At 51.2% G+C, this 21,641-nt stretch overlaps 6 protein-coding genes across 6 annotated transcripts; 3 read left to right on the top strand and 3 right to left on the bottom strand.

Annotated features, from left to right (window-relative positions):
* Window positions 1–2,956: 2,956 nt before the first annotated feature.
* Window positions 2,957–4,780, top strand: AAFC00_003322 (uncharacterized protein; the record flags this gene model as incomplete). Its single annotated transcript, XM_069348491.1, has 2 exons — window positions 2,957–4,545; window positions 4,600–4,780. The coding sequence occupies 2 exons, from the start codon at window positions 2,957–2,959 to the stop codon at window positions 4,778–4,780; spliced, it is 1,770 nt and encodes a 589-aa protein (XP_069199282.1).
* Window positions 4,781–5,192: 412 nt separating this feature from the next.
* Window positions 5,193–6,829, top strand: AAFC00_003321 (uncharacterized protein; the record flags this gene model as incomplete). The annotated part of the gene is made up of 2 exons (XM_069342778.1): window positions 5,193–5,267; window positions 5,339–6,829. The coding sequence occupies 2 exons, from the start codon at window positions 5,193–5,195 to the stop codon at window positions 6,827–6,829; spliced, it is 1,566 nt and encodes a 521-aa protein (XP_069199281.1).
* Window positions 6,830–10,766: 3,937 nt separating this feature from the next.
* Window positions 10,767–12,425, bottom strand: AAFC00_003320 (uncharacterized protein; the record flags this gene model as incomplete). The annotated part of the gene is made up of 2 exons (XM_069342777.1): window positions 10,767–11,940; window positions 11,998–12,425. 2 exons carry the CDS (start codon window positions 12,423–12,425, stop codon window positions 10,767–10,769), a joined length of 1,602 nt encoding a protein of 533 aa, XP_069199280.1.
* Window positions 12,426–14,788: 2,363 nt separating this feature from the next.
* On the bottom strand, window positions 14,789–15,787 carry AAFC00_003319 (uncharacterized protein; the record flags this gene model as incomplete). Its single annotated transcript, XM_069342776.1, has 3 exons — window positions 14,789–15,084; window positions 15,272–15,395; window positions 15,497–15,787. The coding sequence occupies 3 exons, from the start codon at window positions 15,785–15,787 to the stop codon at window positions 14,789–14,791; spliced, it is 711 nt and encodes a 236-aa protein (XP_069199279.1).
* A 1,383-nt stretch (window positions 15,788–17,170) lies between these two features.
* AAFC00_003318 (uncharacterized protein) lies at window positions 17,171–18,697 on the top strand (the record flags this gene model as incomplete). Its single annotated transcript, XM_069342775.1, has 2 exons — window positions 17,171–17,407; window positions 17,468–18,697. 2 exons carry the CDS (start codon window positions 17,171–17,173, stop codon window positions 18,695–18,697), a joined length of 1,467 nt encoding a protein of 488 aa, XP_069199278.1.
* A 1,165-nt stretch (window positions 18,698–19,862) lies between these two features.
* AAFC00_003317 (uncharacterized protein) lies at window positions 19,863–21,113 on the bottom strand (the record flags this gene model as incomplete). Its single annotated transcript, XM_069342774.1, has 1 exon — window positions 19,863–21,113. One exon carries the CDS (start codon window positions 21,111–21,113, stop codon window positions 19,863–19,865), a length of 1,251 nt encoding a protein of 416 aa, XP_069199277.1.
* Between the last annotated feature and the right edge of the window lie 528 nt (window positions 21,114–21,641).

Here is a 21,641-nt window from a genome sequence, read left to right as displayed (position 1 = left end):
ATCCAATTATGTGTATATGCACATATACAGGCAGCAAAGAACATCTCTTCCGTCGACTATTGAGGGCTGAAAAGAATTGAAATTATGCTCTGTCGGACCTTGCTCAGGGCTAGAAGCACTGGTCTATCCGGCGTCCGAAAGTGCGGGAGAGGATTATACAGAAGATCATGTGCGAGTCTGGAGTACTTGCTCAACATCTTCCACAGCTGATAGATTGAGGTTCTCGATGCAAGTCAAGAGACGTGTGGCACAGCCCTTGACAGCATTCGAGTCGCGGCAGATCTCAGAGGGTATGTCGAAGGCTTTAGGTCCCTCAAGCACAGCAGCAGGGTCTGTATTGATATCGTAGTAGCTGATTGTAGACAGGCAGAGTTCGGTCAATGACAATTCATACAGCATGCGTTTGCATAACCATCTCCAGAGTGTCAATGGTAGAAGCACATTGTCATGGACCAGATTCTGTAATGATGATTCGTTTTCCAGGAGTAAGCGCTGTATGCCAATAAATGTCCTCATGCTTCCGCTGTGAGGGTATGTCGGCTTCTAGTTGCAAAGTTGAAGCTTGCGCAAGTTTCAAAACGTGGATAGATTCAGCAAGAATTGCATCTGTTCCTCGTGCATGACCGCGCAATCGAGTTTGAGATACCTCAAGTTGTCCATCCACATGAGGATCGCTTCTATGGCAATGTTTTGATGACCTTGGGAGGATATCGTTAGCTCCTCTATATACGACAACTCTAGGTATTGTTCCAACTGGTCAAGCTGAATCACGAAACCTATTGGTCCCTCTAAAGCCAAACGTCGGATAGGAATTGATGACAACTGAGAGCCTGTGATGAGCAATCTGAGATTGCGTGAAGGTCGGAATAAGCCGAAGCGGACAGATGGTTTCTGCCAGTCCCCTTCATCAAGGTAGACACCGAATGTAACGGTGGGATTTATCCTGTTAACCGTTTCTATGATGTGTGCGATAAGCTCTGTTCCGTTACCACAAGCAAAAGCAGTGCGGCGATCTTCATCGAAGCCAAAGGCACCTTAAGATCGATGCCCGAGATTTCGGGGATTCGATAGATGGGTAACCCCACGGCGCTTATTGGACAGGTGCTGAGCAGGATTTTCTGGATGGAAAACCTGAAGGTAGGGTGTTCGATGATGCTGATCAGGTTCAAAAGACTGCGTATGGAGAAAGAATGTTTCCGCGTTGTGAAGTGGGCGACCGCGAAGAATGGACTGACCACATCACGGATTTGTCTGCAGACTGGACGGACTGCTAGGAGATCTGCCGGGGCGAGATTTTGCGCTACGATGGTGAGAACCTCTGGCGAAAGTGAAAGTAAGAAGCAAGGCATGTCCTCGGCGGTGTGATAAGTTAGATAGTCCACCTCTCCGGGCAACATGCTAGACAACGAATTTTCGGTTTCCATCGAGACCATCGACATGTCATTAGATGGGTGAGAGTCCATGGCTGCAGTAAATTGGCACGAAGTTGATCTATCGTAATTGATGTCAAGCAGTTGCTCTTGATAAGTAGATCAAGTCCGGTAGAATGAGTTTCAATTGCATCAGATTGCGTATAGGAGAGAGCGATGAAGAGAGTGTCCACGCGATGAAACGTGATACATAATGTGTATGATTGGAGCACGTAAAGAAAAAGAGGTCATGAAGAGTTGCCTGAGTTCGGCCACAGGACTAAAGGTACAGTACCTACCACTAGAAGCGTCTGTGCTCTTCTACACAAGAAGTCGTGTTTCTAGGTATTATGGCCGTTGACTGATGAAGGACGGGGTCCCGATATTGCAGTGGGTGTCCGCGCTATACTCATACAAGAGTTTATCCGACCACGGCCTTCCATTTGTATGCATGTCTTTCTACAATGTCACTACAGTCTCTGCGCTCATTGCTCTATGAAGGTGTATTTCACGAACACGGCTTCCTATCCACATCCCAAGTAGGACATAAAAAGGGATAGAGCAAGAAACAAGGTTAGAGGCACAGCTTGCTTCACAGACCACTTCGAGCTTTGCAAAAGTAGTCGTCTCGTACCAGACCCTCCAACAACATCGTCTCGAAAAGTAAAAATGAGCAGTGCACTGGATCAGTGAGTAACAACAAAAAGAAAACGTACAGCAGCTGGGATTCCCACGTGGTCACCCACCGTAGTACTAATCAGCCGGTCAACTGCTTATGTCTGGCAGAGCGGACGGGATGCCCAGTTCTCAGCTGCCTGTGGCCGTACGTGGGCAACCAATAATTATACATGTTTATATCCTATGCTGGACTGACGGAGGAAGGAAATGTACCAGGGCAACATAGACTGGCGACACAGCAGCTATGAGTATCAAAGTCCGGACCATCATAGGTGCCTAGCTTCTCTTAGGTAATTACAAGAAGGTGGTTGGAGAAGAGGAAAAGACCCCTCACGGAAACCGGGTCTTGGCAATACCTCCAACTCTCCCCTTCTACGCTCTGACGTCACTCGATACCGTTCCGGTCATCACATGAAACGCGGATTAGCTGACGCGACGTGATGGAGCTATGATAGCTGTTGTTCTCTTGCATCCTGTTTACAAGTGGCGCTGTCTGTCCTTGCTCTTTGTTCAAGCAAAGTTTGTTCAAGCAAAGACACTCGATAATAGAGAATGCAACAGCCGTGATACTGCGCGCTATATCCAAATAAACAATTTGACAAGATGCCGACCCCCGCCGGTATTGCTACCGGACTATCGTCGACGGTGCTACGAGTCGCTACTTATGTCTTCCTGAGATGGGTCAGTCAAGATATACATCCAATATCAATGAATGAGGCTAATTTGCTGTAATCTAGATCCCTGGTTCTGTCAGTCTCCAACAGAAGTGAGGGAGTATCGATAGAGCTAACACACAACATATATAGGCGGCACCTCCAGTTATTTTCACAGCCTTGCTGGTCTATGTGACTTCTTTCTTCTACAAGCTTATGCAAACTAGTCCATACACAGTGGTTTCTGATGAAATTGACGTCATCACAAGAGAAATCACCGATCGCGATATTTCCGACGATGAGGTTGCTGAGCTTGTCGAGCCGGGTGAGCCAGTTGAAGAGCTCGACGTGCAAGAAACCATTGTGGTAGAAGAAAAAGACGCAAATGTTCTATCGACGCTTCTATTGGGGTTACCCAGTCCCACCTCTATGTTTTGGTCTGCAATCACGTTTCTTATCAACATTGCATTGGTGGCAATGGCTGCAGATCTGCTGTATAGAGCGCCTTACCTGCATCAGAATCACAACCTGTCCATGGCACGTGTTGGATACGTGTCAGACCACGGAGCGAAGCTTCTGATACGAGAGCCGCGCCCGTCGCAGTATCCCTTATTTATGAGCTATCGCTTTGCGGACCGCCCACTCGATATTTACAGTGGATACAAGGCTCAAGACAGCTCTTGGAAGTCTGCGGGTTCGATCCCATGGCTGGATAACAGCACAGACTTTACCGGCACTTTCACCATCGATGGACTCAAGCCTGATACTCGCTATCAGTACGCGGCATCCAACAATCGCTCTGGGTATTTCCTGACGGCGCCGAAACCGGGACATGTATCATCGCGACATGACAATACGTTCACCTTTCTTCACTCGTCATGCATAAAACCCCGTGTTCCGTACAACCCGTTTCAACATCCGCTGGAATTTCCCGGCCTAAAGTACCTGGCCAAGTTATTGCCAAGCCTTGGAGCTCAGTTCATGATATTCTTGGGCGACTTTATCTACATTGATGTCCCTCGCCGATTTGGTGACGACAAAGAATCCTACAGAAGAGAATACCGACAGGTGTACGCATCCCCGGACTGGCCATCTGTCAGCTCAGAAGCGGGAGCCGAATTGCCATGGATTCATGTCTGGGATGACCACGAGATCAGCAACGACTGGGACAAGAACACGACCGGCGTTTACCAAGGAGCGATTGATGCTTTTCAGAGCTACCACGTTTCTGTCAACCCTCCTGCGGTGAGGTCTGGAGCTACATACTTTTCGTTTGTTCAAGGACCAGCTTCATTTTTCATGATTGACACAAGGTCATACCGTGATTCCTTTGACGGAACAGACGGGCATTACAACGAGAGCAGCTACAAGAAGAGCATGCTTGGCCCAGAGCAGCTGAAGGACCTACTCGCCTGGCTGTCTGCTCCGGAACCACAAGGAGTGCGATGGAAAGTGCTCTTGACGAGTATTCCATTCACCAAAAACTGGAGATTTGGCAGCGAGGATACATGGGCTGGCTACTTGGGTGAAAGACAGATCATTCTTGAAGCCATGTGGGATGTGGGACTTCGAGGTGGCATTGGTGTTGTTGTGCTCAGTGGCGACAGACACGAGTTTGCTGCCACATCTTTCCCTCCCCCGGCGGAAGGGAAGGTAGAGGGGCTGGACATGGTAAAAGGTGGTCTCAAGACGAAGAAGTGGCCGCTGAGTGCAACGGTGCATGAGTTTAGCACATCGCCTCTGAGCATGTTTTATCTACCGGTGCGCACATATAGGCAAGAAGATGAGGAGGACGTCTGCATTAAGTGAGTCTGACACAGATCATTGATTTTACAACTACGCGCTAACATGGAGTGCAGGTATGTTCCTGACGGCAACTCCAAATTCGGAGCCTTGACGATCAGCACACCAACAGCATCAGACCAATCTATGCTGCACTATCGTCTCTTTGTGGACGGTCAGGAGAGTTGGAGTTACACTGTACTCACGCCTCCTACTGTGCACGGCAGTGGCAGAGGCAAAGATGCGATATGGGGTTGATTTTGGTTTAACCAGGGTGTTGTTGGCAGACGGTAGTTCGGCTCCTATGGATTGCCTCACTTCGATGTGTCTTGCATTTTGTCAATTATTTTTCAATCACCAAGACTTCGCTTAGAATGCCTTGTAAGAGTAAACCAAAGACTTACACTACAGACTGCGGTACTGTATGGCAACTTTTATCCTCCAAGCACCTTAGGTATCTTGAGGGGATGAATAAATGGTAGTAGAGGAGATGATCAGCCCGGATAAAGCCCGAGAAATGCCAAGAATTGCGGAGACGGTGACTTTGAATCTTTGGTGCATTGAATCGAAAAGATGTCCGGAATGATGATTTAACTGAACGACGGAGACGACATTGTGAAGCAGAACTGTAGCAGCAACAGAAGCAGTAGCAGCAGTAGCAGCAGCAGCAATGATGATGCCGAGTAGAGGTCTCGTGTCGGCAGCTGGCGCCTCACGCCAGGCCGCCAGAATAAACCGGAGATTTGTGAGTCTCTCTGCATTCCCATTTCTGTCCCTTCCATATACAGACAGCAGCCACTGATGCGTCTGGTAAAGATTTCCACCGCTCCTTCCTCGAGGAACGTCACGACACCCATCCGCCAGCCTGTCGCCTTCTCTTCTTCTCTTCTACACAACTCGTCCAGCAGATCATCATCACTATCATCATGGCGATCAAGCCGCATCGCTGGGGCTTCTGCCATGACCTTTGTCGCCGCTCAGTCCCGTCTAGCCTCGACAGCATCGACTGCTGCGCCAGCCGCAGCGACTGCGACTCCCGCGACCGGTAGCGATGCCACGGCGACTTCAATACCAGGACCTCTCGATAACACGGCGGCGGAAGCCACGTCTTCATTCGACATCTCAGGCATTAGCGACACCTACCTTACCGGCATCCCCGAGCAGATTGGCTACCTGAAAGAGATTGGACTGGATTATGGCTGGGGCCCGACCGCGATGATCGAGTGGGCATTGGAACACATTCACGTCTACTCGGGCATGCCTTGGTGGGGTTCCATCATCGCGACTGCCGTCTGTTTCCGTCTATGTCTGCTGCCGCTGTTCAAGAAATCGTCCGACATTGGCGCACGACAGGCTGCAATGCTACCGGTCACCAAGCCTCTCTCCACCAAGATGATGGAGGCCATGAAGGCTGGCGACAACGACGGCATGGCACGCTACAGGGCTCAGCTACAGGCTATCAACAAGCAAGCCGGAATCAGCACTTCGGCCATGTTGACCCCAGCCCTCATTCAGGGTGTCTTTGGTTTCTGTGCTTTCAGACTGATGCGCGCCATGGCCAACCTTCCCGTCCCCGGTCTCGAGACCGGCGGTGCTTTGTGGTTTACCGATTTGACCCAATCTGATCCTTACATGCTGCTTCCTGCTGTCATGGCTCTTAGTATGCACACCGTCTTCAGATTTGGCGGCGAGTCAGGTGCTCCCATGACCAACCCTGCAATGAAGCCGCTGATGCTTTACGTCATGCCTTGTGTCATCTTCATTTCTACTCTATGGATGCCCGCCAACCTTGATTTATGGCTCGCCACCACCGGTATCTCTGGTATCGCTCAAGTCACCACCTTCAGAAACCCCGCCGTCCGCAAGGCTTTGGGTATGTCTCCTCTGGTCCCTTCCGACCCGAGAAGCCCTCACCCTCACCACAAGGACACGACGACATCAAACACCATTGACGTGAAGGGAACATCGCGTCCCTACGCCCAAAGCATTCAAGCAAGAGCAAGCCTGCGCTACCAGGCCCCCAACATCAAGACTGTAGGCGGCCGCGCCAACAACGCCAACCTCCCTACACAGGAAGAGAAAGACAGGATCGGAGGAATGGTCGATGCTTTCTACAAGAACATGAACACCGTCGGTGACGGCATCAAGACTTTCAGGGACAACACCGTCGCAAAGGCCGCCCAGCTCAACGGAAGCACCGCAAAGAAGGAGAGCAAGACTCGCAGCAAAGAGTTTTTGAGACAAGCCGACTTGTACGAGCAGAGGTGGAAGAAGCTGCACAACAACAAGGACGACCAGAACAAGTAGTTGGTGCGATTGCATACTTTTCGATTGTCGATGGCCCTTTTCCTTTCCATGTTTCCCGCGGCGTCTGCGACAACACAGTAGGCATACTGTCCAGGGTGAAGAGAGCAGGAACCAGATTTTGTTTTTCTCTTCACTCCACCTCTTCCGGAAAAGAATCATGTACAATATATACCGATGTGAATATTACAATTCAACACTTTCTGTTCATTCTACCAATATATCCCAAACCTACATTTCACTAACGATCCACCAATTCCAGCGCTGCAAAAAGCACTTCTCTCCTGTCCGAGAGGATAATTATAGTGAAGCCATCGACTTACATCATCACAACAGCACAAATCACAAAGCTCCGATGGTCTAGGGGTATGATTCACGCTTAGGGCTGCACCCTGAGTTCACTAATTGCGTGAGGTCCCGCGTTCGAATCGCGGTTGGAGCCTTGACATCTTGTGACTATTTCTTTTTTGTCTTTCTTTTCTTCTGTATCAATTACCCTTTTTCTGCATCCAGATGGTTGTGGTTGGCTCTTTTGCTGGTTGTTGTGGTGTGTTTCATGTTACTATGAGTTCACCATACTAATTTCCAATTGAGCTTACTCAATCAAGTGAAGAGCCTGTTGCCAATTCCCGCGCCTTCCTTCGTCAATTATTCCACGCGTGCGTTCGACAGAGTGTCCCTTACTGCTACTAGCTTGCAAACCTGGACAACAATCGTCAGCATACTACCGCCAATCATGGCCTGGCAAAGCGACGACATCGCTGGCACTGTGGAGCACACCGTGTCTCCAGTCCAAGAAACTGACTAGGTCGGCCTGCTCGAGGATCTCAAATTATAGCTATAGGGTATATATCCTCGTGGAGATATGCAGAAGGATATATGCTATTGAGTAAATAGCGGAGATAGAGGCAAGGCGAGGAAGTACGCTTGTGTATGTGCCTGAGATGCTTCTCTCCCCCTCTCTGTCGTCCCTGGATACTGTAGTCTGAGGTTCTCTCCAGGGTGCGACCACGAGGGCCATGCCGTGTTGGATATCACGCCCGCTCCACACCACTCGAGGGAGAGGTAAAGGGGTGAGTTTTGTGTGTGGGGCTGAAGCGAGGGATTCGGGAAGTGAGGAGTCGGTGGGTGAGGAGCATTTGCGCATTCCTTGGGTAAGATTTGCATTCCTCATTTCGTGTTGCTGCAACACCACATCCTTCACACTATAGCGTTGGGTATTCACTTCCTCGCCGAGGGAAACAAGTTGCGTATTGCGCGATTTGCGGATCAATAAGGAATGAAGCTTCTTGCGTCGGGCTCATATGGCTTGACACGAGTACTACAAAACACTACCAGTTACCTATAGCTCGTTTGGGCTCCTCTACCTTTCTGATGGCAATACGATATCTTGCACCCTTAATCACAAAGTCCTTGCAGGAGAGGGCAAGACATCCCATGGGCAAGATCAAGGATCGACACGCATCTCGTCCGATGGCGCTGGCAATGCTATATTCTCTGTTTCCGTGATACCGCACATGTTGCACTCACGTCTAGAGACCGGCAGATGTTGGAGCCTGTCTTGCATTATTGACGGTCGACTGTTCCCACTGGTATCTTCCTAAAATGGTTGACTGATGAGACTTTTCCCCTGTGTCGTATAGCTACCTTTGGCTACATGCATTCCTCGTTATATCCTGCAGACCATATCTTCTCATCCATCCGATATAGAAACGTTACGATATGCAAGGGATCATCAACAGTATGTCTCAAGTATTGGTTTCCATTCCAGCTTGGGCTTGCACGCGATCTTGAGTTGTGTCTCCTACGCCGGTTCACCGCTCGAGAATGGCCCCTGTGGTTTCTATCCTGGCAAAGGGTAGAGCTTCCGTCCATCAGGATTTACATGTCCAGTCTTGCATGTATCTTCTGCCATATTTTCCTCGTCTCCATTCATCTAGTCTTGCTATCTGGAAGCCAATCTCTCATTGATCAAATGATCCTCGATGGCAGGACCACGATATCAAGCTGTTCCGACGGAAGAAAACTCCGGCACTCTTTACGGGAGTGCAGATGAGGCTGCCGTGAACACAGCGAGCAAGGCTGAAACGGATAGAACAAACACTACCCACGAACTTGTCCAGCACGATAGAAATTACGACCACGAAAACGAACATCGTCCTGGCTATCGGGCGTATGTCCAGCGATATGCAGTCACATGGGCTGACTGGATGAGAGGATGGGCTGCTGGAATCAGAAGACCAAGAGGTGAGATCGTCACTTACTAGCGCAGTCTTTTTGCGTGAGCAATACTGACTATCTGCAGTAAGTCTGGTAGTCCCCCACGTCGCTCAGATGGACACTGAATCCAAATCCAGCGCACAAGTAGCATTTTTACAGCAGTCATAGTCCTTCTGATATGCATGACCATCTTCAAGCTCGCCTTTTCTGCATATTCATCCTCTTCCTCCACCACTTCCGCTCATTCGTCCTTGTCTCTCATCGCGCCCCCTAACCCAGCCTACAACCGGATAGCAAAAGTATCGATGCTGTTCGGCGAGCCCAATGAAGCATATGAGCGCGCTTTGGAGTCCCAACGTCGTCACGCACAGAGATGGGGTTACGAGTTCTATGCTTTGCGCAAAGACGAGGGTTGTGGCTTCTGGACGAAACTCGTCTATCTCATGTCTGTACTTGGGTTGGAACTACAAAAGGACGTCGACGAGAGAGCCGAGTGGCTGATGTGAGTCTTCTCCCATTTTCATTCCCCGTCTCCCAGAATCAACCCTCAGAACCACAGCCAGAACATGTAGACTAAAAACACCCCAGGTGGTCCGACGCCGACTCGATAATCCTCAACCCCAACATCCCACTCTCCATCTTCCTCCCACCACCCAGCATCCCCCACGTGCACTTCGTTGGCACACGCGACTGGAACGGCCTGAACAACGGCGTCTTCTTCCTCCGAGTCCACCCCTGGTCAGTCTCCATGCTGACCTCAGCAATGTCCTTTCCCCTCTGCCACTCCGAGATCGACCTCGGTGGCAACGTCGAGCAGGAAGGCATGCGCCTGACCTTCGCGCGACCCTCCGGCGGCCACCGCGACCTCGGCTGGAAAAGCGGCGTGGTCTACATGCCGCGGACCTGGTTCAACACGTACGAAATGGCCATGGGAGGCGAAGACTTCCGCGCGGCGCACTTCGACGAGCTCGTAGTTGACTACCCGGGGCTCGCGATGCGGCATTTCTACGAGGGTCGCAGAGGCGACATGTTGGTTCATTGTCCCGGCACCGCAAGGGACGTGCGCTCGGCCCTCATGAGCGACTGGATGGATCTGATCGAGAAAGAATGGGTGCTGCAGTACGGCTCGCTGAACGCCTCGTCTACCCTCTCTGCGGCGGAATTCCAGAACCGCACGCGCGCGTGGGGAGATACCGTCGAGGCCGCCAAGCACTACTCGCATATCTGGACGCTGCCGCTCGAGCAGACGAATTACATGAACCAGACGACCGAGTTTTGGGACAGGTACGCGGCCGCTATGGATGTGGTTGTTGAGGCTACGACGGCCAAGACGGCGAGCATTAATGTTGCTGAGGCGGCGTTGAGTCTTAGGGTCAGTCTTGCTGAGGAGGCGGATAGTGCGCAGGTTATTGAGGATAAGATTGGGGCGATTCGGAAGATGTTGGATGGTGGTGATGATTCTGGCTAGGGGCAGATTGGTATATCGATTGAGCGAGCGAGGCATTGTCTACTGCGTCATCTTCAATTGCTATTTCACACGAGCATTCCCATCGGATAGAGGAAAGAGTTTTTGTTTTATCAGCGTATGTTCATTCGCCGTGCATGTCATGTCATTACACTATACCAGTATGTCATATTTTATCATATTGTTCTCCAAATCCAACAAAAACCACTCCAAAAGGCACTTTCGTTCTGCTCGTGAACACCTTTTGCTCGTACCTTACTTTCCAATATACTTGAGCTCCAACCATCTCAGTGGCAGGTACAAGATAATAGTGAATCCAAGTGTGAGTTCGTTGGCGATATCACCGCCTCCGCTGCCGATCAGCGCGCCAATGGGTCCAGTGAACCACGTCTCGACCATTCCCATGCACCAGCCCACGACACCGACCAAGAAAGCGACCAGCGCAGCAAGACCGTGGGGTAGGCGCTTGGGATCGTTCCAGCCGTCGAGGTCGTAATTCTCCGTCTTTCCCTTGCGGAAGACGTAGTGCTCGATCCAGAGGATTGCGAAGAACGAGGTTCCCCAGTAGCCGAGCAGTGAGAGGAAGTTCTCGAGATATTCGCTTAGGTGATCGCGACCACCGGCACCGATTCCAACCACGACGCCGAACAGCACAATGGTCCAGATGAAGCGAGGAATGCGAGCAAGAGGACGCGCGAACTGCTGCACCGAAAGCGCGCAAGAGTACAGGTTGATGCAGTTCATGCCGATACCTGCAAGGACGAGAATGACAAGAATAAACTTGGCGAAACCGCGGGGGAACATCATCTTCTGGATGAGGAAACCGACACCCTCGTCTCTATAGACATCGGCAAGCTCGGGGTGAGTGCCAAGCGCGGATCCAATACAGCAACCAAGAACCATGCCAATGCACGTGGAAATGGTGATACCGAAAGTCGTGAGGGTAAACACCTTGACCTTGGAAGTGGTGACAGGGTACTGGACGTAGTAATCTGCGGCGATAGAACACCAGGAGACGCTGGACCCGTACACAACGGCGAGCAGAGAAAGGACTTGTCCGCTCAGATCGGCGCCCTTGAGCTCGGTTTTGGTCATGATGTCTGCCTTGGGCGCCATCTCCCCGTACATGACCATGAACACAATGAAAAAGACAGCCCAAGCATACTTCTCGTAGTAAAGGATTGCTCGGAGACCGAAAAGGTTGACGATGGAACTGCCCACGGCAATAATGACGATTCCGAGGATTGAGCTTACTCGGCCATCAGACACAGCAGAAAGAGCAGAACCACCAGTGATGCAGCCGACACTACTCCATCCGATTTGGGAGATGACGTTCAAGGCGGCTACAATCTTTGTAGGATACCATCCAAAACTGTAACGGGCGATAGACATTTGTCTGAGACCAGTGCTTGGGCCAAGGGTGGCACACCTGATAAGAAGATTAACAAAAGACTCGAAGATTGATCATACATGGACATGAAGATACCATCCAGAGACCATCGCACCAAGAAGAGTACCCATGACCGTGATGGCGATACTCTGGCTCAGGTCGAGACCAAACTTCCAACCCAAGAAGCCAGTAGACATGCAAGAAATGTTCATGGTACCACCTGCCCAGAGCAGGGCCATGGTAGCCTGCTGATGCCATGGCTGTGGGAACTTCTCTTCTGGCAGGACTCGGTTGACGGCATGTGACTCAATACCGAGTTTGCGATCGAGCGTCAACTCAAAAGATCGCAACTTTCCAAGGACGCCAGTAGACGCCTTTTCATCATAGACACCAGCGCTGTTGTCAGAACCAGCATCGAATGCCGATTGATCAGCTGCCTTGGTATCATTGTTCAAGCCAGCATCGTACGTTGGCGCAACCTCAGGCTGGCCATGGTTATAGCCTTTTTCCTCGTCGTAGGCCATTCTCAATTCGTCTGTGCGGGAGGGGCTGAAAAGTCCTGACTCTTCAAGAGTACTGGGCTAAGCAGGTCTATACACCTCTATTCAGATAGTCTCTAATGCCCAGACGAGGTCAACTGGCTACCCCAACGATTGGGGAGGAGAGAAGAAGGGGAGAAGAACAAAGAGAGTTTCCAACTACCATATCCACCGCTTGTCGAAGGCAAAAGCCCTGAATATATTATTCTTCATGTGGGCTGAGAGACCTCGGAGAGCACATCGCAAATTGCCTGATTCGGCAGGTAATCTCGTGTGCTCTTCCCGAACAGCGATACTATTTGCTTTATCTAGTGCGCTTATCTAGTCTTGGCTTTGCCATGGACCTTCGAGAACACTTTGCGACCGCCAATCATACACTGTTTCTGCTATCGTTAGAAATCTCATCGGTGAGCTCCGGTGACATTCACTATCTGGATTCTTTTCGCATATACACACATGTTATCCTTCCTCCGCCCTTTGCCTTGCTTCATTGTAATCTGGATAAACAATCTTGATAACATTTGGCTCTTGCTTACTGCGATTGTGAGTCCTGTTGCCATCAAGAGATATGATATCGCCGTCTCGGTGGAGATGCGCCAAGCAAAAACGTTGAAATCTTGATGTAACCAAGCGACGTCGGATATGCTTGACATCACTTGTGCTTTTTCTCTAGCAAGGTACACAGTACCAGTGTAAAAATGATTCCGTCCGACTAACACTTCAACCGCAAAAGAATGCGGGCAAACGTGACAATATGCTGTTTGTCGGAGACCCTTGACAGCGACGGAAACATCCGTCCTACAGAGGGGTAGAATAGGTGGAGACGCCGACCTTGGAGTCACCTGTTCTTGAAGGCAGTCACAACTCTTCGCATATCACTTTTGCAGTGACTCGGTTCATTGAGCCGCAAATGTTATCTCGACAGGTCTCTTTCGGATTCTGACAATCTTGCCCTCAAGGAATCGGTACCTGTCTCACAGTTGCATTCTTCCAATACAACACCGACGCGCAGCGTAACAAGAAAGACCAGGATTCATCCGGCCAAGCAGTGTCAGTTGAACCTTCGTCTCGACTATCCGCGGGCGTCAGGCTTGGAAACACAAGCCTCTGAGATAAGCAACCCATCCGCACCCTCTGGCGTCGAGTTGTTCCGCCAATGGCGATTGCTTGATATCGAGTATTGGACCTCGGTCGCCCGCTTCATAGTCTTGGAAGTTGATAGCGAACCATCACAATTATCTTGTTCTCCATCTGAGGAGGTGAGTCGTAGTCGGCAGACGCCGATGGTGGAACCGGACTCGTGCAATCATCTCGACATGGGATATGCAAAACGCCACTGAGCGGATGACAAAGGCCGGGTTTGTAGGTAGGTCAGACGCGGTTGCACCTCGCCACTTCACTTCGAGGACTTCATCTCCTACATGTCCATCGCCCACAGGACGTTGTCCTTGTTCCTCGAACGAACTCCACGAACCCTCGGCAGCCCTTCCGTCTGCGTCTGCTGCAGGCTCTTGTGACCTTGACATAAAGAACATTGTTGTGATCTTGTCTTGCTTTTGGTCATGCAGGTAGGCGACACAGCGAATCAGAACATGGAGCTCGACGCGGCAGACCACAGCGAGGACGTACATAGCAAAACCTGAGCGGCCGAAGGACCTTTTCCCTGGTCGACGAGGCTCCATTCTTCTGTCATCATGCGACCTCGACCGCGGGCATCGCAATTGCAGTCTTTGAGACTATACTTCTCCCTAGCAGTAAAGAAGATGGAAAGAGTAGCGATGGACAACAAGTAGCAAAATGCCTCGCGTAGGTGATGAAGTGCAGGTGCCATTGTCGATTACGACCAGAGACCCACACCTCTTTCCGGTCCAAATAGTCCTATGTATTCGGCCTACCAGGATATTTCGTTGTCTCGGAATACAAAGCCATGTAAACCCATTCACAGAGATTGTAGTTTGTGTTGGCAGTGTTACGACTCGCCTGAGCAATGCGTGGTTTGTCCCGTCTTCAACAGCCAAGGGACCAAGATGGTTAAATTCTGGAGGGCGACCCTGTCTACATACTCGTTTCTGTGAGAAGATTAGATCTGCATTTACAGTACTCAACCTCGACGACTCTATTATCCGAAATCGATGAAGCTTGGCTACGAGGCTCGTCACGCGTGAGTTTGAGCACTTTGGCTGCGGCAGAGTGAGACAGACTGTGATTGATGAAACATGTCATGAACAGTGGATATCGCTACGCTACGCTATGCTCCCGAAAAGCCTTCCTCGACAACACAAACAAACAAACAAACAAAAAACCACAAGTCAATGCCAGTCGCACGAAAGAATGAGAATCCCACAAGATCAAGCACCCCCGAAATCAGGCATCTCGACGCCCTCATCCTTCTTTCCCTGAGGATACCTAATCATAGCAACATGCACATGACAGCCCTGGCCCCCATACTGCGCAAGATCAATACTGCACTCTCCGACGGGCTTGAAGTCCAGCTTCTCGTACAGCTGGCGTCCGGGCCCGTCGATGGCCGTGTCTAGGTAGACCAGAGTGTTTGTCTCGTCGGCGATGGCGAAGGGCCAGCTGACTAGCGATGTGGCGGCGCCTTTGCGCTGGGCCCAGTGCGCGGTGCCGAGGTTCATGAGGACTAGATACGGCGAAGAGCGGCGTGAGTTTGGCTCTAGCGAGATGATAATGTTCCTGCTACTTGCTCCCCAGTGGTCTGTGATATGGGGCATTACAACGATATGGGAAGATTGGGGTTGGATGAACCATATAGATGGTAACAAGGATCACGCCATTTCTTTCAATCGAGTCAGACATGGGATACTTACGGTAGTGACTTCGCCCCTTCAGTACTCGCGCTCTCAAGCTCTCAATCTCATCCTTGAATCTCACGCATAGCTCAGCGTTCATGCCTGGCGTGAGTGCTTTCCTGTACGCATCGTGTTCGGCTTCCTACAGCTCGAAAGTGAGCGAGAGGCTTCTCCTTCTCCGCTCTCTGATTCCAGAGCCAAAAAGGGAAACGAAGCAAAAAGTCAAGTCAAAAGTTTTCTTACCACTTCGTCAGCATCCATTTCTGGCACAGCGTCCCCCGGCGGTCGCGGCAGCTGCCATTGCGCAAAGCTGGCGGTCTTCTTGCTGTCCCTGTCACGCGCGATCATGTACTTGGTATCGGGATCGTTGAGGGCTTCGCTGATGCGAGTCGACTGCCGCATGTTGACTGCATATCGATTCACGCTACCCAGACATAATTGCATGAAGGGGTTCGCGCTCTCGTCCTCCGATAGGAAGATTGATGTAATCGTGGGAATGTCGGCTGGGGTTGCCTCGCTGATACCCCAGGGCATAGTAATCGTCGGTTTTGTTGACTGGTCAATGAAATAAGAACACAACAAACTTGAAGTAGAAATCCCGGAATATCTTCCGGATGACTGCTATGTTGTAATGACAGATGGAAACGCGAACAACAGAGGACGTACGTGTGTATGTCGACATAAGCAAAAAAGCAAGACGCGGCAGGGGTTACAACGGGTGAGGAATGGAAGAGCTAGGAATCGAGCTCGAGGGTCAATAGTAGTACGATAAAAGCACCACTACAGCTATTATGCGTTGTAAAACACTTACCCCACAATTACAATAAAAGGTCCACGAGATCCGACTCGGCAGACAGACTATTAGATGTACAGATGGAGTCCCATAGTCGTACAAAGGTCTTATCGGGGCTTGATCTTTGGACGGCTTGTACTATTTGGCCTGTAGATAAGGCCTCGATGTATCAGCCTAAAAGGCTGCGGGCTGGAAATTCGGACAGGCTTCTGCCATCCCCCGCCAGTATAAGGGAGATCCTTGTCATCGGCTTCCTCCAACTGCGCTTAATGCTGGAGTCCAGTGATAGACGAGATCGGATGAAGTTGACAGCCTGCATCGAAATTGACTTCTCCGTCGTGCAGCATCAGATCACAGTGCCCACAACATTGGGAGAAATGAGCAAACCCAGGTACTTGTACATGCTGTAGGCAAAAGGGGGACCATTAGGGGTTTAAGTAGAGATTTATCAATGCAACGGACTTACTGTTAGAGCCGGGGTTAGTTGCGACCAAACGTTTTGTTTCTTGCAGTCTAGCCCCAGAATGCCAACGACGATTGCCTATCGCATTTACCCAAGTCCCACGATCGCACATGACGAACAAGACGACAGGAAGCAGATTTATATTCAATGCAAGAGACAGTCGTTGACATTCTTCGTACATTCAAGCAAAGACGATCGGCAAATCGATAACTTAATAAAAGGTTAGTAGACACTATAGAGAAACAGTCGCCCCTTGCCAAGGCGTGGTCACAGCCAAAAGGAGCTGAAAAGGGTCGACATGCACTCATCTTGGCAACGTACAACCACCATCCCATGGACTTTTCCAGGCAAGACGTTGCAAAGCGTACATGTGCCGTAGACAATAGCGCAGATAACAGGATCGCACAAGTCTCCACCCGTAGTCTACTCCTTTAGTTGAAGTGGAGGTAAAGTAAGTAGTCGCAGTCAGCCGTTTCGCTGCTCTTCATGTAACAACTATCATACCTTCGTATCACTTCTCGTATTGTTCCTTTACTGGGCGCCGTGTATATCATTCGTTTCGTCTGCGCTGGCGTATTTTGACCTGTATGTTCTGAAGAGATACAGCCGCAAGGAGTCCAGGTTTTCGTTATCCTCACGTACTAGTCAGAAAGCCAAAGGAATGGAGCTACGACGACGGCGACTATTCGTCATTGTCGCATTCTGCGCTCTTGTGTTTTTGATATACTCCAAAGGAGATGCGGTCGAACTACCCTCATTATCTGGGCTAGAACGTGGCGTCCTTCACAGACATGTGCCTGCAGATTCAATACAAGAGCAAGAGCCGATAGTCGAGGAGGCGCCTATCACACAGCCGGCACTACCGCCAGGTATCGAGCCGGCCAACTCGACTCTCGGGGTAAGCAGCTGCTGGTATATGTTCCTTTGATATGACAAGACTGACATGAAACCTTTATAGTTCGGCGCCATCGTTGCTGTCTCGCACGCCACTTCTCCTCGACGTCAAGGCCTGCTAGCTGCAGCATACATAACAGACCTCAACATTAGTATCCCAGACCAGCCAGCTTGGACAGACGAAGATGTCGACAGACTACGGAGGCCTCCAAAGGAGACGCGCATGACACGAGGATCCGCGCTGGCGTGGCTTGGTCACCTAAACGCCCTTCGCTGGTTCCTCTCGACCGATCTCGAGACTGTTCTCATCCTCGAGGATGATGTGGACTGGGATATCCGCCTTCGTACGCAGCAAGTGCCGCGCGTGGCAGCTGCAGCTCGTACCCTGACAGCTCGAGAGGCCGGAATCAACCAGACGTCCTCTCGTGGCGACAAGAACCGCAACATTGTTGTGCAAGAATCCTCGTTCATGTCGACTGCCTCAGCAGGCGGCTACTGGGGAGAAACCTCCGGCAATGCCTCGTGGGATTTGATGTATCTCGGCCACTGCGGCGATCGCTTCTACCCCGAAACTTGGAACGACGAGATCCGCTCCAAAGCCAGCTTCGAGGACCCTTCAGTGCCGCCCCTTCATAGCCTGCACACATTCACCCGCCGCTTCCTGACTCGTCTGGGCATCGGCACCGAGACGCGCATCTTGCACAAATCCATAAACCCCCTCTGCACGTTTGGCTTCGCCCTCACACGACACGCAGCTTACCGCCTACTCCATGAGATCGCGCCTCGCGAGCAAGAAGGCGGCTGTCAAGCCTACGATGTGCGCATCCTCGAAACCTGCCGAGACAAAGGCTTCCGATGCTGGACAGTGACGCCCGAGCTGTTCCATCATCAAGATGCAGCATCCATGATCGCAGGCGTGGACAAAGCTGCCAAAACAGCCCAGAAGTCGCGCGAGCAGCTCGAGGACGCAGACGACGAACGCGAGCGTCTAGAAAAGTCCCGGACTTATATGTCGGCTGAGGAGCGCAAGAAGTTTGACAAAGAGTCCGCGCGGCTGCAGAAAGAGAAAGAGGACAAGCTCAGGAAAGATAAGGAGAAGTTGAGACTGAAGTTGTCTGGTGTTGACGACAGAGGCAGACTGATGGGAGCGGCGCAGAACATCAGGTGTGGTATCCGGGGCGCGGGCATGTTCAGTGAGGACCCTTCAACTCTGGAGTATCTGAGGGAGGTTGTCGGCGTACAGGGGAGATGTCTGCGAGATGAAATGGCGGAAGATATGAGTAGGTGGCCTTGATTGTTTCTTTGTTCTTCTCCTTTCGATTCACCAGCCCTTTCCTGCTTTAGACACGGAGGCGCCCTTTTATACACGGAAGATCGTCGAGTCTGGTGCCCATGGTACCATCTGTCCAGTCTTCCTCATGCATCTTCGATGTCTTGTCCTTTTGGTTTCTTTATTAATGAATTTAATCAATACACGTTTCCCCCTTCCGTTGGGTTGAAACGAATTCACCAACTCCACTCCTCGAGATTATGATTGCGAAGTTAGTGAATTGTAATTGCACCAATTCATAAACATAGTAATAACACGGAAATGCAAGAAATGAAGAGGACAAGCGCCAACATGAGCATTCCACATGCTCAGCGGGTCATAGGTGTAGATTGATTTGATATTATGTCTACCCTCGAATTGCTTGGGAAGGCAGTGACGCTTGTGAAACAAATGGGGCAGGTAATCGTGAGTGACTGCTGAGCGCACTTAGCACTTAGTAGATAAGAGAGGGACACGAGAAAGGAAAGAGCGATGCAGCCGAGCAACAGTAGATGCAGGAAGCACTGTCCTCTTCTCCCTCCAGAGAAGCACGAATTGAAATGTGATGGAACAATGAGACAAGAGACGGTGGAGCTGAGAGAAAACCAGAGCGACATGTTGATGAGCAAGTTTCGATAAGATGCTAAAGAGAAATTTCTATATTGCGCCGGATTCTGTTGTGGTATACCCATGAAAGGAAACAAACGACTGACAAAACAAGTGTAGGTCAAATGATGTTTCCAAGAAAAGGGAATAATTAAAAGGAAATGTGTCAGTCATTCTTTCCCTCGCCATCTTCGACATCACCACAACCGGTGTTATGTCAAGATGCAGGAAAAGGAAAGCGACGAAAAAGGTGGCGAAGCAGAAGGGAATAAATGCAGGAACATGCCTGCTTGACTCTATGCTGTGCGCTTCGGCTGTTTACTCTTCTTCCTCTTCTTCTTCTTCTCACCGTCGGTGCTGTTCTCTCTTTCTCTTGCAGGAAATCCAACCAGGTCCTCATTCCACGTCCGATCAACATCATGCATCCGTCATCATTACCGCTCATTGGGGTGTATAAAAGTTCAAAAGGCTGGTCCAGCAGCCGCAATGCATGCACATATTAGCCGATCTCGTGCACTTTGTCCGTCTTTTCTTCTGTTGTCATTCAATCACTGTCCATGTCAGGATTGGCAACGAACAGTCGGACGCCGCTCATGGTCATTGTTCGATCGTCGACGCTGCCTCTTCTCCTGAGCTCGTCACTCGTCTTCTTTTGTTGTTGCTCGGCCTGTCCGCCGTACTGATGCAGGGCGCTGACATCGCCAAAGCGCTCTTCGGAGCTACTGCCGCTGTTGCTGCCGCTGCCGCCGTTGCTACCCCGTTGGGTGAAGTAGTCAGCGCGTGATGAGGCGTACATGTCGGGCATGGGCGTCTCTTCAGCGGTCGAGGTAGGGGTCGACGAGGGCATGTGCTGGGAAAGAGGCAGGCTGTTGCGACGGGCATCTACGGGGCTGGTGCCTGGCGGTGTCGAGGCATTGCTTCCTCGTGTGCGAATCGCCATGCCGGGAGTCGGGGCGACTACACCGTTGACAGAGAAGTGACCGCTCTGTGTGCGATGATTGGAGCCAAGACTGCTTCTGCCACTGCCATTGCGCTGGTGGTATCGACGTTCGTGCACGTCTTCGCCGTTCTCCGAGTTTTTCTCGTCATCGACCTCGGAAGCGGACAAGCGCATTGGCACACCAGCGCCGCTGAGATTGCCTTGTGTGCCCAAACCGCCAGAGTATGCCGATGCTTTTACGGCGCCATGATGGCGGATTTTGCTTCGAACACCTGTGATTCCTCCACTGCCCGAGTTGTGGTTTCTGCCGGTGGCGAGGTGTGACTTGGCTCCACCGACCATTTCGGCTTGAGCGCGCATCTTGGCGGCTCTCTGCTGTGCCAGCAGGCGGGGGTCTTCGTGCTGTGCGCGGTCGCACCAGACCGTGGCTTTCTGCTTCCGGAGCAGTGCTACATACGAGCCGGGCGGACCCTGACTGGCTCCAGATCGGGACGAGGTGGATCGGCGGATGGAAGAGGCATACGACGAGGGCGCTTGTGACAGCGGTCGGGCGTTTGACGGCGGCGTTCCGAGGGAGGCGTTCGACGAGGCGGTGGTAGAGGTGGTGGCATTGGAGAGGGTCCGTCGATTGGAGGATTGCGGAGGCACGTTCGGCACCATTGAGGCTGTGTATTGAGGATAAGGGCTCGGGGGAAGAACATTAGACGACAATGTGCGTGAGCGCGCGTGCGAGAACTGATCGGGTTGGACAACGACGGGCGGGAATTGAGGATGGGCTCCAGCGGGGAGTGGCCGCCGATGGGGTATGGAAGAGGTGAAGGAGGGGGTGTGGTGATAGTCGACGGAGGCTGCCATGATGAATTGCTTGGACAACGTTCCTTCCGCTTCTAGAGCGATTGGAGTGTTTGGCGTGTTTGCCGAATTGTGATGTGCAGAGCTAGGGGCTTTGCTTCAAGGAAGCGAGAAGTGAGAATTGAGAATTGGTGAATCGGTGAATCGTGCGCTGCCTGTGCTTCTCGATGTGTTGTCCGCTGTCAATATAGACAATGGATAAATTGCACTCTACCCCACTTGCTCGGCGGAGGGGTTTGGTGTACAATTGCAGTACTGTGGATACTGGATACAGCAAAGACGGACTGCAGCGACAAGCGGATGCAAGTACAGTCGACGGGCGGGACGAGTATAATGATACTTGTATATCCTCGCTCTCCACTGCCTTGATGCTTGTTGATGCTACCCGGCCTGGTCCTTGTGCTTTGCGAGTAGCCTGCCCGGCTCTGAGCGAGCTTGTTTCTATCTTCCTTTCTCTCCGTCGGTCTCTCTCTGCAATCTCAAATCTCAAGCCGCCGTGAGCCTAAAGCCTCAATCGCGAAGCAGGTCTGG

This window comes from Neodothiora populina (assembly GCF_041146345.1).
Source record: "Neodothiora populina strain CPC 39397 chromosome Unknown canker_contig_15, whole genome shotgun sequence".
Classification (NCBI taxonomy): Eukaryota; Fungi; Ascomycota; class Dothideomycetes; order Dothideales; family Dothioraceae; genus Neodothiora; species Neodothiora populina.
The sequence above is the reverse complement of the archived record's forward strand: the minus strand, read 5'-3'. Positions and strand labels throughout refer to the sequence as shown.